Source organism: Lynx rufus, unplaced genomic scaffold (genome assembly GCF_022079265.1).
Source record: "Lynx rufus isolate CCGP_SWC_20201006 ecotype Redwood Valley unplaced genomic scaffold, mLynRuf1.p SCAF_54, whole genome shotgun sequence".
In the NCBI taxonomy this organism is placed as follows: domain Eukaryota; kingdom Metazoa; phylum Chordata; class Mammalia; order Carnivora; family Felidae; genus Lynx; species Lynx rufus.
In genome coordinates, this window is record NW_025814872.1 from 386,133 (window position 1) to 404,128 (window position 17,996).

Here is a 17,996-nt window from a genome sequence, read left to right on the forward strand (position 1 = left end):
TTGGTTTCAGGAGTAGAACCCAGTGATTCATCTCTTACATATAACACCCAGTGTTCATCCCAACAAGTACTCTCTTTAGTGCCCATCACCTATCTAGCCCATCTCCCCTCCCACCCCCACCTCCCCTCCAGTGACCCTTAGATTGTTCTCTGTATTTAAAAGTCTCTTATAGTTTGTCTCCCTGTCTGCCTGTTCATTTTCTATGCTGCCCCACAAGTCACGTAGGCGACCCTGCCTCTACAGTTTGCTTTGTCTTTGATTAGCTCATGTTAGTTCACTACTTTTTTGTTAAGTCTCTGTGAGTGGAGTGCAAAAGAGGAACTCTTTGTACCAGGACTGAGCAAGGGACCAAATTTACATAGATTAAAGGTGAAGGCAGACAGGGAGGATGCTGAGTTAATTTATTGCAGATTGCTGTGTATGTTTGTGTAGAGGTAAACTCTTCTGTCTGTCTTTCCATTTATAATCAATCCTGAATCCATCCATCCTGCCAGGAATCTATGCGAAAGTTAACTAGATTTCACACAATGCACCAAGCATGAATACTAAAGTATGTGCTAAATTCACATGGACCCTGTTCTCTGATCATTACTAGTCCTGGGAATGTTATGGGTGTCAAATAAATAATGACAAAAGATATATACTTGACCACTATGTCGTGTGGTATGTGGAATAAGTCCTTGGAGGTTGGAGTTGATGTCACAGAGGATGAGGACTGGTCTGGGCAACATGGAATGTTGACAGTTCCCACAGCACATGCCTCACATACTCTTCCAGAAATTCCTGGGCACATAAGATGTGCTTCCCAGACTCTGTCATTCTGATCGTTGCATTGTTCTCTCTTGAGTTTACCTCCTGGATGCATCTTGGATTCCTCTCTGACTGTAGTGATCCTGAAATAGCAGAATCCCGAGGACAACCAGGATCAAGCCAGCCATGACCATGCGGATGAGATTCTCTACTGTGTAATCTTTGGGGTGGGACGCTAGGAATTGAGGACAAAGTGGTCACTGAGGTGAGGGGAGACCCAAATCAGCCCAGATCCTGTATGTCCATCCAGGGTGCCCACCTCCCCTTGACAGGACTTCACGCTCCATGCCACTTCCATAACTGAGACTTTCTCCTACTCACCAGTGTTGTGGTCTGACTTGTTTTGTGATGGACTGATGGTGTCAGCTGCTCCTGAGAGCCAAAAAAAAAGTGGAGAAAGATGAATTTCTGATGAGACTTAAACTTGTCCCCCAGGCTGCGTGTTCTCGTACCTCCCCTTGTTCTCATGCTATAACTTCTTATGCAGTCATTAATTGATACTTTCTCTGTTATAGAAGGATCCTCTCTGTTCTAAATGGATTATTTCAGGCTCCCTGTCTTTTTTGAATTTAGACTTTGCTTCTGAGTTGGTTTGGACCAGAGTCTTTCTGTGTCCCCCTAGCTCAGAATTTAGTGAGATAAATCATCTCTCAATACAGAAGTACTTGGGCTCTTGTATTCTCTGTGTTTATTCTGAGCACCTAAGCTACCTCTTGTGGATAGGATAACTTGTATTTTCAACAATTCAGGACCTAGTGTCCATGAGACAGGGGTTGGTCACAAATATAATGTGTGTGTGTATATATATATATATATATAGAGAGAGAGAGAGAGAGAGAGAGAGAATTCAATGCATACAACATAGGTTGTGTTAATTACTTGAAGTGCCCTAGGTAGGAAGGAGACATGTCTGAACAATGTCAGGGTGAGGGTTGCACTTGGAGAGGACATTTCAGTTGATTCCTGAATAGGAGAAAGAGGCTGAGAGGAGCAATGTGAAGACCCAGAGAAGATGTGTGTAAAGAGCAGGTCCCCAGAAAGATCTAAGCACGCTCTTCAGAAGTAAATGAAGCCATGTTTGTTGTTGTAGGAGGATCCCAGAGGAGAATAGGGACTCAGGGTGGGGGGGCCCTGGTGCATGGAAGATGGGCCAGGTGTGGCAGGATAGATGAGGGATGCTGCATCATCACCACCATCATCATCACCACCGTCACCACCACCATCATTATTGGCGGCATCTTCATCACCACCATTATCATCATCATCCCCATTATCATCATCACCACCACCATCATCAATATCACCACCATCATCATCACCACTGTCCTCCTCCTCTTCTTCTTCCTTCTCCTCCTCCTCACTGTCTCTAACTCTGTTTGTCAATCATAACTCTGAAAACGAATGTAAGATTTCAAGGTAGGACACTAGTCATTTGATTTTTATCTTCAAAGACCATCTCTCTCCTCTCCATATAAATATCCAGAACCGAGGATGTCACACTTCTGGTCTCAAAGCCATAAAGAGCAGAGAAAATCAGTTTTGTTATAAAACTGGTGAGCACAAAATTAGGTAGTCCTGCAAACCTATTTCAATCCATTTCACATAATATGCAACAAGATAAAAAAACAAAAACAAAAAAATGCAACAAGATAAAAAATTATAGATCAGTCTAATTATAAATCTCCATGTGAAAATTCTACATAAGCTTATAGAACTCACAGAGTATGAATGAAGAATACACATCATTCAGTGGGCTAGTATGCAAATCTTTGGTACTAAGAAGTCTTTCAAATGTATCTCACTGGGGCTATGAATTTAAAAGAATAAGCCTGGAGTTGTACAAGCCCAGAAATAATTCCTAATTTATACTGAGTAAAGAATTTTTTCTGAAGCACCTGGGTGGCTCAGTTGGCTAAGCTTCCCACCTTGGCTCAGGTCATGATCTCATGGTTCACAGGTTTGAGCTCTGGGTCAGGCTCTGTGCTGACAGCTAGGAGCCTGGAGCCTGCTTTGGATTCTGTGTCTCCCTCTCTCTGCCCCTCCCCCACTCGTGCTCTGTGTTTCTCTTTCTCAAAAATAAATAAACATGAGGAAAAAAGAAAAGATTTTTTTTCTAATGAAACCTGAATGTAACAGAAAAATAGACTGAAATGGACAGGTTAGTATCACTATATGTATAAATATATAGTTTTTTTATGTTTGCCTTAAAATAATTAGGGCTATCAATGAAGATATTTTCTTAAAGCAACACTGAGTTTTGTATTAATGTATTACATTGTCATCATTATTATAAGGTATTTGCTGTAAGTAAACTTGGTGCACAATCTGGAAATGAAGAGGTAAGTTTCTTTTTTTTGAGTTTGATAAAATTATTATTTTTTTTTTTTAAATTTTTTTTTTCAACGTTTATTTATTTTTGGGACAGAGAGAGACAGAGCATGAACGGGGGAGGGACAGAGAGAGGGAGACACAGAATCGGAAACAGGCTCCAGGCTCCGAGCCATCAGCCCAGAGCCTGACGCGGGGCTCGAACTCACGGACCGTGAGATCGTGACCTGGCTGAAGTCGGACGCTTAACCGACTGCGCCACCCAGGCGCCCCTTGAGTTTGATAAAATTATTATCAGTAAATCAAAGCAGATCAATTGTAAAGCAACTGAAAAGTGGAGGATCTGTACTGAGTTAATAGAATCATAGAATATAAAACTAATTTAACCAAACAGTATCATTTTGTATATACTTAACTATTATCTAGAAAGTATAAAGAAAAAAATCATACTTATAAATGAACAAAGTAGTTGAACAACTTTTAAGCTTTGAGTGTAGACAAAATAATGAATAAAACGTTAGAATGTATCTGCATCATTTATAAACCTCATTTCTAAGCATTTGTATAAAAGAAAACTTCATAAGGGCAGCAGAGTGGTGCCCACAGGTGGGGATACTTCTCTTTAGGGGCTTGTCTCGTGGGGGTTCCACCTGCACCCACAGCAATTTCCACCTTGGCCTGAGCAGCTCCAGTCATGATGTGAGAGGGCTCAGGTGTGGGTGGTCTGCCCTCTATGACTGTCCCAGATCCCCACCTCCACCAGCCCAGCATCCTCACTGTGCTCCAAGTCAGGCCTGGACACCAAGCGCTGCCATCCCGCCCCCTCTCCATCCTGTATCCCACACATTCTCCACACCTGGCTGGAGGCCTAAGGATTGTGGTGACAAGGGCTGGGTGGCTTTTAGGAGAAAATCCCACGGTTTTGTGTGAGATGAGGAGGAACTGAGATGCTAAATCGATGGGGATTTCTGTTCTCCATCGTACTGGGACTTCCTCTTGCCCTGCTGAGACCCAGGCCAGATGCACAAAATCACATGTACCTGCATCTCCCGCACCTTTCTGAACCTTCCCACGTCTGAGTTCCGGGGAGAGGCAGGACAGTGGGAGGCCAGAAATGGGATCACTGCTGGCAGCCCCCCCTCTTCAGACAGGGAGCACCTTTCTTAGAAGCTCCACCTCTCGGGAGAGCTGAGCCCACGAAGACTCAGCCCCACAGGGCATCCTCGTCTGTCCTACCTGCCTCCCAGTTGAGCAGCTACCCTGCCCCTGCCCCTGGCTAGCAGCCAACACCCTGATTCTGAGCCAGAGACACCAGGAGGTAAGTGGGTGGGACCTCTGCCTTGTAACCTCAGTCTGACCTCATTTCCTCTCAGGGTCGAGGGATCTAAGTCCATGCCTCTCTCTCCTCAGCCCTGTCTGAGACTGCAGGGGTGGCGATTCCCCTGGTGGGAGGTCCCGCCTATCCCAGCTCTCCTGGGTGGACCCTCCTCTGTGGAACTGCCCCTTGTGATAGTCTTATTGCGTCCTGTCTCAGAATTTCCTGTAGACAGCATCCTGACAGCTGGCCTTTTCTGCCCAGAGAGGACAGCAACAGGGAGGGACTCCTCACCTAGGACCAGGGTCCTGCCGCGAATCACCATCTCAGGGAGCACTGAGACCCCTCTCCACCCCATACCTCATAATCAAAGGACAGGGAGGTGAGGTGGTGCTGCTCCCCTAGCCGGGCCCTCACCCTCTCCCTCTGCCATGACCACCCCAGCCCTCCTCCCCGCCGCCTCAGAGACCCTGGACCTGGTGGTCGCTCAGGCATCTCTGAAACACAGGAAGGAAAGCCCTTAGACAGATGCCACTGTGACTCACCAGCTGTTGAGCTGGGATCTGTGGGTGGGGGGCTGGGGCCTCCAGAGGTTCCTGAGGAAAAAGGCAGTAGTTGAGTAGGGGACTGAGGCTTCCCTTAGAGACCCCGTCTCTGCTCAGTCTTCTCCCTCATGTGCCCCATGACCCAGCCTCAGAGCCCCTGGACATATGTAGTCACCCAGGCATCTCTACTGGAATCTCAGTTCCCCTGAGACACAGGATTGTTTCTGAGTATCTGAGGGGGTGTTAGATCCTTTGAGGGGCTCTCAGAACTGATCTTGGGTGATCTGTGCTCAGAAGGAGCACAAACAGCCCAGTAGCACAACAATCTTGAGTTGGATCCTGTGTGTGTGGGGGGGAATTGGGGCTAATCCAGGAGTCCCCATCTCACTCAGACTTCTTCTACACCTGCCCTGTGGCCTCCCCATGACCCTCCCGCTGCTCACCTGGCATCTTTAGACCCAGGAGAAGGACAAAGGGTGGGCAGGTGTGAGAGGGTTTCTGTTGACCTACTGAGGGGCAGATCTCCCTTTGAGTGACCCTCTTTGGAGCGCCCCACCCCCCACCCCCGGCTCCCAGCCCAGCCCAGGTAACTCTTGAGGACAGAGCCCTGAATAGATCATCAGGACACAGAGGGCATAGGGCTGGACTCCCTCACCTGAGACCAGGAGCTCCAGGGGATCACTGGAGAGTGACCACATGTGGGGGGTGTTTCTGAAATAGCCATAGCATCTGAAGGTCCACCTGAGCCTGGGGGTCACAGGGCCCACAGGAAACAGGGCCTGGAACTGCCCACTGGTGGGTCGCTGGGAGTCCAGGGTCCAGGTGGGTCTGGGTTCTCCTTCCCTCATCAGGACGAACCTATGGAATCCCATCCATGAGGCGCACTGGAGGGTCACCTTCCCTCCTGAGCTCACCATGGGGTTGGGCAGGGCTGAGAGAGTGGGTTTGCCATGGAATCCTAGGAGAGGAGGAAGGGACACGTTAAATAGGACACAGATCCCCCCACAGTATCACCAGGGCTGGGCTGTGAGAGGGAGACACTCTGAGAGAAGACCCCCTCCCTGAGGGCAGAGCCTGGGGCGGGGACCCTGAGGGGGTTCGCACCTGTCACCACCAGCTCCAGGGGGTCACTGCGCTCTGACAAGCCAGTGGGGCTCCGATAGTAACAGTGATATTGGCCTGCATACTGCTCTGTCATGTATATGATGGAGAACTTGGCCTTGTCCCTGGGCTCCACTGCGGGTTGTCTGTCCCAGGGCACTGAGTGTCCATCTTTATCCAGATAGAACTCCGCAGCCTCCAGGGTCCCCTGACACCAAATGGTCACAGCGCTACCCCAAGGGACCACAGAGCCTGGCTCAGCCCAGATGGAGGGTGTGGGGAGGGTCCCTGGAAGGAAACAGAGGCTCGGTCACAAGACCTTCCCCACCCCCAGTTCCCAGCTCAACCCCAAACCCCCAGACATCCCTCTCCATCCACCCAGAACTGCTGTTCTCCATTTCCAGCTGACTGGTGGGTGACCCCCGTCCTCTGTGAGGAGGTGGGATGGAACACCTGGGGACACACTCACCTGCCTGCACTTGGGTCCTGGGTTCCACACTCAGACCTGGAAGACAGAGTCCCTGTGAGAGGATGGCCCCGAGTCCTGAGCAATACCCCTCCTCCCGATGACCCTCCTGTGCCTGAGGTCTTTGACTGCCCAGGGCCTGGTTGTGGGGTGGGTCCCTCCCAGACTAGGGCGTCCCCTCCCCTCCTGAGATCTCACCGAGGAGGAGCAGGGCCGTGAGGGTGGGGGTCATGGCGTCTCTGCCTCTGGCCCCGGCTGTGCAGAGGGAGGGACCTTGGTGCTTTGAGGACAGACAGAAGCACAGGGTGTGGCCACTTGGGGGCTGGCCTGCCTGGTCATGGGGTTGTCACGTCAGCAGCCCCACAGGAAGGGGAACAGCCTGTTTCCAGGGGCCCAACTCTGGTGTCCATGATGGTGCAGCAAGTGGACCCAAGGCTTCCTGAGATGTCCCATCCAGGTGAGGAGAGCAGGGCACGTCCTTCCCTCCCAGAGCCTCCCCTACGAGTTCTCCTTCATTCTCAGCACATCCCCGGGGGTCCTCACCTCCCACGGGGTCCCCAGGCCCCGGAGATGCTGCAGGGGGTGTGGGTTCCGGCTCCTCTGTGGCCTCATGTCAGTGCAGACACAGCTGTGACATTTGTGCATGGCTCAGGTCAAGGTCACCGTGGTGATGCACACAGAGGAGAAATATAGCGAAATAGAGAAGGAAGTAAGATTTCACTCTTGGCCCCAGATTTGGGTTTTCTTTGTATGTCAGCATTCATGGACTTCTCTATTTCCCTGTGACAGCGTCCATGCCCCAAGCATGGAAACACGCCTGTGAGTCCCTCCTGCTTCCTCAGTGCCCCTTGCCTCTGGGGCAGAGCCCTCCTCCCCATTCTGGGGGCCTGCCTATAAGATTTAGGGGACAATGCTTAGATTAAGTCCCCAATTTGTTGGGGAGAATTCTTTATTGAAATATTTGTCTCCTCCCCATTATGCATGTGAACAGAGCAGTAATGTAATTAGATATTTCCCCCCATTTTTTACGTTACTTTACATCTAAGCGTACGTGGGAGAGCAAAGTGTGATATTCTTGTTAACGAAATGTACGGGAATGCATTTGCTATAAAAATGTCTATACCAATGGTGTTTGTCATCCATAATTGTTTGGAGGTGCTCACAGTAAAATTTGCTGGGCCCGGAGTGAGTTTTGTGGGATCATTTTAACCGGCAGTGTAACTGATTTAAAAGCTTAGGGGCGCCTGGGTGGCGCAGTCGGTTGAGCGTCCGACTTCAGCTCAGGTCACGATATCGCGGTCCGTGAGTTCGAGCCCCGCGTCGGGCTCTGGGCTGACGGCTCAGAGCCTGGAGCCTGCTTCTGATTCTGTGTCTCCCTCTCTCTCTGCCCCTCCCCCGTTCATGCTCTGTCTCTCTCTGTCCCAAAAATGAATAAACGTTGAAAAAAAAATTTTTTTTTTAATTTAAAAAAATAAATAAATAAAAAATAAAAGCTCAAAGGTGGGGCATCCGGGTGGCTCGGTGGATTACGCATCTGACTTCGGCTCAGGTCATGATCTCACGGTCCGTGAGCTCGAGCCCCGCGTCGGGCTCTGGGCTGACGGCTCAGAGCCTGGAGCCTGTTCCGGATTCTGTGTCTCCCTCTGTCTCTGCCCCTCCCCTGCTCTCTCTCTTAAAAATAAATAAACATTAAAAAAGAAAAAAGAAGAGGCCCAGAGAGCACTCTCTCCGTCTCTCTCTACGTGCTCACAGCGAGCAAAGGCCAGGCGAGCACGCAGGAAGAAGGGGCTCCCTGCAACCCCAGCCGACAGCCCAAACCAGACAGCAGCCGTGCTGGCGTCTTCCCCAAAACTTCCGTAGCTTAAACCACCCAGTCTGTGATCTTTGTTAACAGAAGCCGGAACAGACGAATGCAGATTTCAGTACCAAGAAGTGCGGTGCTGTGGGAACAAATATCCAAAATGCGGAAGCAGCGGGGGGCACCCGGGCAGCTCAGTCCGTTAGGCGCCCAACTCTTGGTTTCCGGCTCTGCTCATGATCTGTTTGTGGGATCAAGCCCTGGTTGGGGCCCTGTGCTGACAGCGTGGAGCCTGCTTGGGATTCTCTCTCTCTCTCTCTCTCTCTCTCTCTCTCTCTCTGCTCCTCCCCCACTCACGCTTGAGCCCTCTCTCAAAATGAATAAATACAACTTAAAAAAGAAAAAAAGATGTGGAAGCTTTGAGAGTGACAACGGAAAGAGGCTGGAGGAGTTTAGAAATGCCAAACAGAAGCATGGGCGGGTAAGTCCGTTCGGGCAGGACCTCAGGCCAAAATGAAGAACGAGGCTCCGGATCGTGGGGAAAAAACGTGACCCCTGTTTGAAAGCGGCAAAGAACGTGGCTGAGCTGTGTCTTGACGTTTGTGGAGCACGGGGCAAGCGCCCCACACGGTCGCATGTTTCGCTGAGGAGACGCCTAAGCAAAGGGTTGGCGTGTGCCCGGAGCAACGCGGGCAGGGGGATGGAGGCACGGACCGTTGAGCCAGAGGACACAGAACAAAGAGCGAGAAGACTGTCCGACAGATGAGAGAGGGGAGCCAACATTAAGGGACTGTAGGAGCGGACGTGCGGCCAGGGGAACGGGGACTGTCCCCTGGGACAGCGGGAATGAAAGCCGTCAAGTCTTCTCAGACCCTACGAGATGGGACGGTGGGCTTGTCTACAAACGTGTGCTGGTTTTCCAGAAGAGGGAAGAATGTCCCCCAAAGGCAATTCAGAGATCAGCCTGGCTCCTCGGTTTCAGTTTGGAAACTGCCTCAGTTTCCACAGGGCAGGCCCTGCGCAGAGCCTTGGGGGGTCCTCACCCAGAAGGACCGCGCAGCTGTGCACCACGGAGGTGGCGCCGTGCCACGGAGGGCCTGGCGGGCAGAGCCTGGAGCCCAAGAGGGTCATCCTCGAGCCTGCCGATCTACGGAAGCTGCGTTGCTCCATTTCGAACACCGTCACCTCTGTCTTCTTTCTTATCGCTTCCTCGGGGAATGGGAATGCTCTCTCCTACCCCTGCCCCGGCTTTGTACGCCGGAGGCACATCACTTCTCTGGCTCACGGGTTCACACCTGCAGAGGAATTCTGCCTTAGAAGGAGCCATACCCCGAAGCTCCCCCATATCTGATTTGTAAGATATTTAGACGCAACTCTGGATGTTAGATTTGACTGTTGATGCTGGAATGAGTGTAGATATGGGGGAGGGGCGGGCTGTTGGGATGGAATGAATGTACTTTGCGTGGGAGAAGGACGTGAATCCTGGGGGAGGGACACAGGGTGGAATGAAACGGTCTGGGTGTCTATGTCCCTCCCCCCGCCAGAAGCCTTAACTCCCAGTGTGGTTGTGTTTGGAGAGGGGGCCTCTAAGGAATAATGAAGGTTGGTGAGATCACAAGGGTGGGCGGTCAAAGAAGGTAAGTGACCCTATAAGAAGAAACAGGAAGGCCCTCTCTCTTTCCCTCACACACCCACCGAGGAAAGGCCACACGAGCAGCCGTCCGTCAGCCGTGCGGAGAACACTCGAAGGACACCAGACCGCCAAACGTGTCAGCACCTTGGGCTTGGGCTTCCGGACTCCAGAATTATGAAGAAATACATTTCTGTTGTTTACCGACACCGCCTCCCCCGTCTATGGTATCTTATTACAGCAGCCCAAGCTCACACAATTGATTGTTCTCTTTTTTATTCTTTGTGATCAGCGTAAGGTCTTCTGATTTTCACCCACCGCCATGGGATGAATTTGCTATCCTTTCTCTAGCTCCCATAGAACATTGCCTGCATTGTTGACTTTCGGGCTCTCTTCTCTTGGCACTAATTGCATTCAGGCACTGACTTTCCCCATTTCGTCTTGGCATACGGCATTTACATTACCATTTAAGTAAACCTATGCGTTGATGTAGAATTTTTGCATTGTCATGGGAGTAAAAAAAAAAAGAGAAGTCCTATCTTCATCTGTGGCTGGCTTCTCTTGTCCACTGGTTATTTAGAAGGGTTTTCTTTTCTTTCTAAAAACATGGAGCTGGTATTTCTCTTCATCTGGCGAATGAGATGACTTCTGAAGCTCCAGGATATCCTGCTCCCATATGAGAGGTCCCCAGGCGCAGGGGGTATTAGCTGAGTGTCCTTGGGGGCAGCCTCACTGCGTCCTGGGGTTCCTGCTGTCCCCTCCCTGGAGTGCGGGGTGTGCATCCTTCCTGGCCAGAGTGGCATACGTGATGGGCTCTGCGGGCAGCTCCCCTGCCCGTGAGGAAGGGGGTGCACTTGTCTCCTGTTCAAGATTCGGGCTGTTCAGCTGGGCATAGGTCACATCCTGGGGGTCTTCAGATGCCGCAGCCTGGAGGGCAGGGAGTGGGAGTCAGGTATGTGACAGGTGGGGGAGTCGGGGTGCCAGGAGCAGCGAGAACCCACCTCACTGTTCTCTCCCACTTGTCTGTCCAACAATCCCTCCCAAGGGGGAAGGAAGAGTGGCCACCCCCACCCCTGAGTGGTTCCCCTGGGGCACAGTCACTCCCCTGGGGGACTCACTGTCACGGTTCTGCTGTGGGATCCGGGGGGGGGGTAGAACTCGTCCACTATGTCCTTCTTCACTTACCTGTCCACCTAGACGCCAGAGTTAATTTTAAAACATAAATCGGATGAGGGCACCTGGGTGGCTCAGTTGGTTGAGCGTTGGACTTCGGCTCAGGTCATGATCTCATGGTTCGTGAGTTTGAGCCCCACGTCGGGCTCTGTGCTGACAAGTTACAGCCTGGAGCCTGCTTCGGATTCTGTGTCTCCCTCTCTCTCTGCCCCTCCCCCGCTCACACTCTGTGTCTGTCTCTCTCCAAAATAAATAAACATGAAAAAAAAAACCCAAACCATAAATTGGATCATGTGAATCCCTGGCTTGGGTACTTTCGCACTCATGCGGCCTCAAGTAGGGTCTCAATCCTCACAATCACTATTGTGCAGTGCACAAACTATACAACCATGCCCGGCAGCACTACCATTATGGACAACCAGCAGTTCAAAGGAGACCGAGAAGAAGGGGCCCACGTGACGTCAGAAAAAAGCCACTGAGAAGTGGTGTCCCAGCAGCCTGCGTGTATCACCTTTCAAGAGGAAAGGTGAGGTCAGATGCTGCTGAATTGAGGGATAGGAAGCTGGAGAGGCAGCCCATGGATTTAGCTAATTAACAAGGCTGTGCTGGGGGCCCTGGACAGGAGCTGGGGCTCACCCGACTGTCCATCTGTCTGTCTTCCTCAGGTTGGGACTCTCTCACCTCAGCATCTGGAGAATGAGAAGATTCTATTTCATGCCAAGATTCCCGAAACCCTGCAGTCCCACACGCCCCTCCCACCCTCAGATAGGGAGACTGAGGCCCGACAGGGGGCGGGGATGTACCTGGAATCACACAGATTTGGCGGTTTTCATGCGAAGCCCAGAACCTGTCCCGACCCCTCCTCCTAGCCCTTCCTCCCTCCTTCCCAGTTACCCTGCTTCTCCTCCTGGACAGGAGCCACGGAGTCGGAGCTGAGGGGGGGAAACAGGGGCATTAGGCAGCAATGAAGCGGCTACAGTCAGAGGTGGGAGGTTGGGGGAGGATCTTTGGGGAGAAATTACCTTTTCTTTTTTTTTTTTAAATTTTTTTAATGTTTATTTATTTTTGAGACAGAGAGAGACAGAGCATGAATGGGGGAGGGGCAGAGAGAGAGGGAGACACAGAATCGGAAGCAGGCTCCAGGCTCTGAGCCATCAGCCCAGAGCCCGACACGGGGCTCGAACTCACGAACCGTGAGATCGTGACCTGAGCTGAAGTCGGACGCTCAACCGACTGAGCCACTCAGTCTCCCCAGAAATTACCTTTTCTGCAGGGCTCTGGTCTCAGCCTCAGGATGTAGAGCACCTGCACAAAGTTAGAAATTCGCTTCTAACCCACCCCAGAACCTGGCCCCCGGGGCTGCATTAGGATCTCAGAGATCTGAGCCCTGACAAGGTTATACAGCCGCCGCCATCAATCTGGGATTCAGGGCCAACACGAAACCAAACACAAAACACGCAAAACACACTAAACTCTAACACACAAAACGTGCATGGATGATTCAAATACATTTTCTTTTTCGAAAACTGAAAGAACATCTTTAAAAGTCTAGGTCTGGGGCGCCTGGGTGGCTCAGTCAGTTAGGCAGCTGCCTCTTGGTTTTGGCTCAGTTCATGATCTCATCGTTTGTGGGTTCGAGCCCCGTGTCGGGCTCTGCACTGACAGTGCAAAGCCCGCTTGGGATTCTCTCTCCCTCTCTCTCTGCCCCTCCCCTGCTCTCACTCTCTCAAAATAAATGGATAAACATTAAACATATTTTAATAAAATAAAATAAAAGTCTGTGTCTGTTCTTGGGGCGCCTGGGTGGCTCAGTCGGTTAAGCATCTGACTTCGGCTCGGGCCACGATCTCACGGTTTGTGAGTTTGAGCCCCGCGTCGGGCTCTGTGCTGACAGCTCAGAGCCTGGAGCCGGCTTCGGATTCTCTGTCTCCCTCTCTCTCTGCCCCTCCCCCACTCATGCTCTGTCTCTCTCTGTCTCAGAAATAAATGAACATTAAAGTGTTCCCTCTGCCCCCATGCATTCACTAATTTACTCTATAAACTAGTGGATTTCCGTTATATTCAGTGCATTGTAATCCAATACTTGGATGCTCAGATTATTCTAGAGATTTCCAAAGGGAGTTCCTTCCAGGTGGCTCCTGGGTCATTCTGCCCTGTCTCCATCATTCTTTGCGAATGTTTGCACACTGAGATGTCCCAGCAGCCTCCAGTAGTCCCCCTGTCCCAACCTGGAATAAAGAGTTTCTCCTATGAAACCTAATTCCCTCTTTTTACGAAACATTTTAAAGTTGATTTGTTTATTGTGAGAGAGAGAGAGAGGCAGAGAGAGAAAGAATCCCAAGCAGCCTCCACGCTGTTAGTGCGGACAGGGTTGAACCCACGAACCGTGAGATCATGACCTGAGCCTATATCAAGAGTCAGACGCTAGGGGCGCCTGGGTGGCTCAGTCGGTTGAGCGGCCGACTTTGGCTCAGGTCACGATCTCACGGTTCGTGAGTTCGAGCCCCGCATCGGGCTCTGTGCTGACGGCTCAGAGCCTGGAGCCTGTTTCGGATTCTGTGTCTCCCCCACTCTGACCCTCCCCTGTTCATGCTCTGTCTCTCTGTCTCAAAAATAAATAAACGTTAAAAAAAAATTAAAAAAAAAAAGTCAGATGCCAAACTGAGCCACCCAGGAGCCCCTCCCCCCCATTCCTTTTACTACAGGGTGGTATATAAAAGCCAGAACCTGGATGGTTGTTTGCTGTCAGTGTCTAGGTTTTATTGGTGGACATAGCTGGGACATACGTGTGCGTGTGTGTGTGTGTGTGTGTGCACCCGACAACCAACACACCCATACAGCTGTTTTGTGTCTGTCGATGTGTAAGTATATCTCTTAATGAGGTCACACTGACACTTCCAATTCCGGTACGACAGCTCAGAGTTTTTTTCTAACCGCCTGCCTTTGCACATTTATAAATCCCTGCAGATCTTGAGCAACTGGGCTCCCTTTATCCCCGACATACTTACATATTTGCTCAAAGCAACTAATCTCCCAACTACTTCTGCAACCTGCTCCCACTCCTCACCGCTGTGACCCCTCCCCCCTGCTCTTGGCCGCAGGGAGACTCCGTCCCTCCCAGAGCCCCCCCTCCTCATCACCGGCGTGGTTCCTCGGGTGTTGGGTGCAGGTACCCCCATGTGGGACCCCTGCCCTCATAACTGCGCTTCCTGGGAATCCCCATCTCTGTCCCAAGGAGGTTGTGATGGGAAGAGATTCCTAGACATTTTTTTTTGTTATTGTTCATTTTGGAGGCTTTTCCAAACTGAACACGTCTTTCTGTTTTGGTGCCATTTGTTTGGTGCTCTGAGAAAAGCCACTTCATGTCTTTAGGGTAAGATCTCCCTTCTCAGTTAGACCAGACATCGCCATCCACTTACCTGACTTGCAGCATTTTTTCTGGTGCCGGTGTCGGAGAAGGAGGAGGAGGACGAGGAGGGCAAGCAGCAAGATTAAGGTCACAGAGGCCCCGATCGCAATTTTCTGGTACTTTTCAAGACCTTGGACACAAGTGATGTCATGAATGAACCAATGATGTCAGTTAACTGAGCACCTACTGTGTGTGGACCCGTGCTGGGGTTTATGCATTCATTTACCGCTAATCCCCATTATAATCATGCACCGGGGGAAGGCCACCCCGCCTTCACCCATTTCACAGACGAGGAGACCAAGGCTCAGAGCGATCAGTCAGGTGCCTCAGATCCCCCAGCCAGGAAGCGGGTGACAGAGCTGGGATTTGAACCCAGGACCGTGGGCTCCCTGTGCCCTCCTCACACTGCCCACCCTAATGGACACCTGCTTCAGGCTCTGGGCTCCTACCTTGACTGGGATGGCCTGTTCCATCGTCCCCATGTGTCCTGCCCTCTCTTGTAGCCAGAGGTGAACACACCTCCTATTGTCAGAGGCTTTGGGGTGCTCAGAACCGGGCCTGCGTGGGACGGACTCCGTGCCTTCCCAGGTCCAGCCAAGACCTGTCCTCCACCCTGCAGACCTCACACTCACAAGTGGGGCCGGTCTGGGCTTTTCAGCATGCCAGTTCCTGCACACCCCGTGGGTCTGTTCCACGCAGAGCAATATTATTTCCAAGATCCCACCTAAACCTCTCAGCAAACCCATGAGGGAGACGGTAGGAGATGCGTTTAGCAAGGAGTGAAGCGGGGACTCAGACAGGGAAAGGACTTGTCCGCGGACCCACAGTCTGGAAGTGGCTCATCTGGGATTTACATCCCTTAGAGCCCGACCGCCAAGCCCTTGTTTGTTTCTGTTTGATGCTGATCTCTTTCCATCAGGGCTGCCCGGGTAAGGCCAGGCTGAGCACCACAGGGCTGGCAGAAGAGTACTGGGGACGTCACCTGCATCACTGCTCTGCTCTTCTCTGCACCCTGCAACCCACCCTGTGCACCTTCCAATTCTGCAGACCTAGGGCAGCGCCCCTACAGGGCCAGAGAGGACATGACCGTGAAATCTGAGCCAGGCCTCTCCCCTATCACAAATAGAGACACGGAGGCCCTGATGGAAAGGGACCTGCCCCAAATCACCGCATCGGGGAGCACTGAGAACTCTCCCCTCAATGGGCCCTACCACGTACATCATCAACCCAGGGCAGGGAGGTGAGGCGGTGAGGCTATCCGAGCTCCTCACGTCAGCCTGGCTCCTGCTCTCCCGGCTGGGCCCCCACCCTCTCCCTCTGCCACGGCCACCCCGGCCCTCCTCTGTCGGCTTGGAGCCTGGTGGCCCCCCGGCATCTTTACTGGGCCCCCAGCCCCCTTGGACGCAAGATGGTTTCTGAGCATCTCAGGGGGAGGTAGATCCTCTGAGAGGCTCTCAGACTCCCTGAGATTGTCTGTGCTCCTTCTGAGCGGAGAGGCCCCAGTGACTCACTCTCTGTGGAGCCAGGTCCTGTGGGTGGGGGGCTGGGGCCCCCAGAAGTTCCTGGGAAAGAGACAAGAGGAGGGTAGGGGGCTGGAGCTTCCCAGACAGACCCCCTCTAGGCCCAAACTCTTCTGGTGGATCTGCCCTGGAGCCCCGAAAGACCCTCCTGAATCCACCTGGAGCTTCTAGTGATGGGCTTGTAGGAAGGGGCGGGGGTGGGAGGACCCCGTGGCCCTCCATTCCTCTGAGGGGTGGCTGTCCCTCTGGATGACCCTCCCTTGCAACCCCTCATTCTCAGCCTAGATCGGGGGTGTCCCACACAGAGCCTAGAGGAGACCACAGGAACACATACGGGACAGGTTCTCACCTGAGACCAGGAGCTCCAGGGGCTTACTGGGGTAGGACCACATCTGGGGGGTTGTGCTGAAATAGCCATAGCATCTGAACGTCCACCTGACGTTGGGGGTCACGGGGCCCACAGGAAACAGGGCCTGGAACTGCCCACTAGTGGGTCGCTGGGAGTCGAGGGTCGACGAGGGCCTGGGTTCTCCTTCCTTCCTCAGGACAAACCTGTCAAATTTCTCCCATGAGGCACACTGGAGGGTCACCTTCCCTCCTGAGGTCACGACGGGGCTGGGCAGGGCTGAGAGGTGGGGTTTGCCATGGAATCCTAGGAGAGGAGGAGGGGGCGTGTTAAATGGGGCTTAGATTCCACCCCCCACAACACCCCCAGGGCTGGACTGTGAGGGGAGACACGCTGGGAGGAGACCCCCTCCCTGAGGGCAGAGCCTGGGGCGGGGACCCTGAGGGGGCTCGCACCTGTCACCACCAGCTCCAGGGGGTCACTGCGCTCTGACAAGCCAGCGGGGCTCCGATAGGAACAGTGATACCGTCCTGCAGGTCTATCTGTCATGTGTGTGATGGAGAACTTGGCCGTGTTCCTAGGCTTCTTTGGGAAATGAACATCCCAGAACCCTGAGTGTTCCTCTTTAACCAGAAAGAACACTTGGGCCTCCAGGATTCCCTGACACCAAATGGTCACAGCACTACCCCGGAGGACCACAGAGCCTGGCTCAGCCCAGATGGAGGGTTTGGGGAGGTTCCCTGGAAGGAAACAGAGGCTCGGTCACAAGACCTTCCCCACCCCCAGTTCCCAGCTCAACCCCAAACCCCCAGACATCCCTCTCCATCCACCCAGAACTGCTGTTCTCCATTTCCAGCTGACTGGTGGGTGACCCCCGTCCTCTGTGAGGAGGTGGGATGGAACACCTGGGGACACACTCACCTGCCTGCACTTGGGTCCTGGGTTCCACACTCAGACCTGGAAGACAGAGTCCCTGTGAGAGGATGGCCCCGAGTCCTGAGCAATACCCCTCCTCCCGATGACCCTCCTGTGCCTGAGGTCTTTGACTGCCCAGGGCCTGGTTGTGGGGTGGGTCCCTCCCAGACTAGGGCGTCCCCTCCCCTCCTGAGATCTCACCGAGGAGGAGCAGGGCCGTGAGGGTGGGGGTCATGGCGTCTCTGCCTCTGGCCCCGGCTGTGCAGAGGGAGGGACCTTGGTGCTTCGAGGACAGACAGAAGCACAGGGTGTGGCCACTTGGGGGCTGGCCTGCCTGGTCATGGGGTTGTCACATCAGCAGCCCCACAGGAAGGGGAACAGCCTGTTTCCAGGGGCCCAACTCTGGTGTCCATGATGGTGCAGCAAGTGGACCCAAGGCTTCCTGAGATGTCCCATCCAGGTGAGGAGACCAGGGCACGTCCTTCCCTCCCAGAGCCTCCCCTACGAGTTCTCCTTCATTCTCAGCACATCCCCGGGGGTCCTCACCTCCCACGGGGTCCCCAGGCCCCGGAGATGCTGCAGGGGGTGTGGGTTCCGGCTCCTCTGTGGCCTCATGTCAGTGCAAACACAGCTGTGACAT

The 17,996-nt window shown here is 52.7% G+C and overlaps 1 protein-coding gene and 1 long non-coding RNA gene across 2 annotated transcripts; both read right to left on the reverse strand.

The window, feature by feature from the left end:
• Window positions 1–759: 759 nt before the first annotated feature.
• On the reverse strand, window positions 760–17,647 carry LOC124527735 (leukocyte immunoglobulin-like receptor subfamily B member 4). The gene is made up of 16 exons (XM_047100915.1): window positions 17,558–17,647; window positions 17,363–17,398; window positions 16,897–17,181; window positions 16,445–16,747; window positions 16,087–16,137; window positions 14,586–14,705; window positions 11,803–12,098; window positions 10,727–10,920; window positions 7,109–7,214; window positions 6,764–6,896; window positions 6,569–6,604; window positions 6,103–6,387; window positions 5,654–5,956; window positions 4,999–5,049; window positions 1,132–1,182; window positions 760–985 (listed from the first exon to the last, which is right to left on the reverse strand). Exons 1-16 carry the CDS (start codon window positions 17,589–17,591, stop codon window positions 849–851), a joined length of 2,421 nt encoding a protein of 806 aa, XP_046956871.1. The 5' UTR covers window positions 17,592–17,647; the 3' UTR covers window positions 760–848.
• Window positions 9,546–10,168, reverse strand: LOC124527781 (uncharacterized). The gene is made up of 2 exons (XR_006965975.1): window positions 10,059–10,168; window positions 9,546–9,658 (listed from the first exon to the last, which is right to left on the reverse strand). It is a non-coding gene; the product is annotated as an uncharacterized LOC124527781 (long non-coding RNA).
• Window positions 17,648–17,996: the final 349 nt, after the last annotated feature.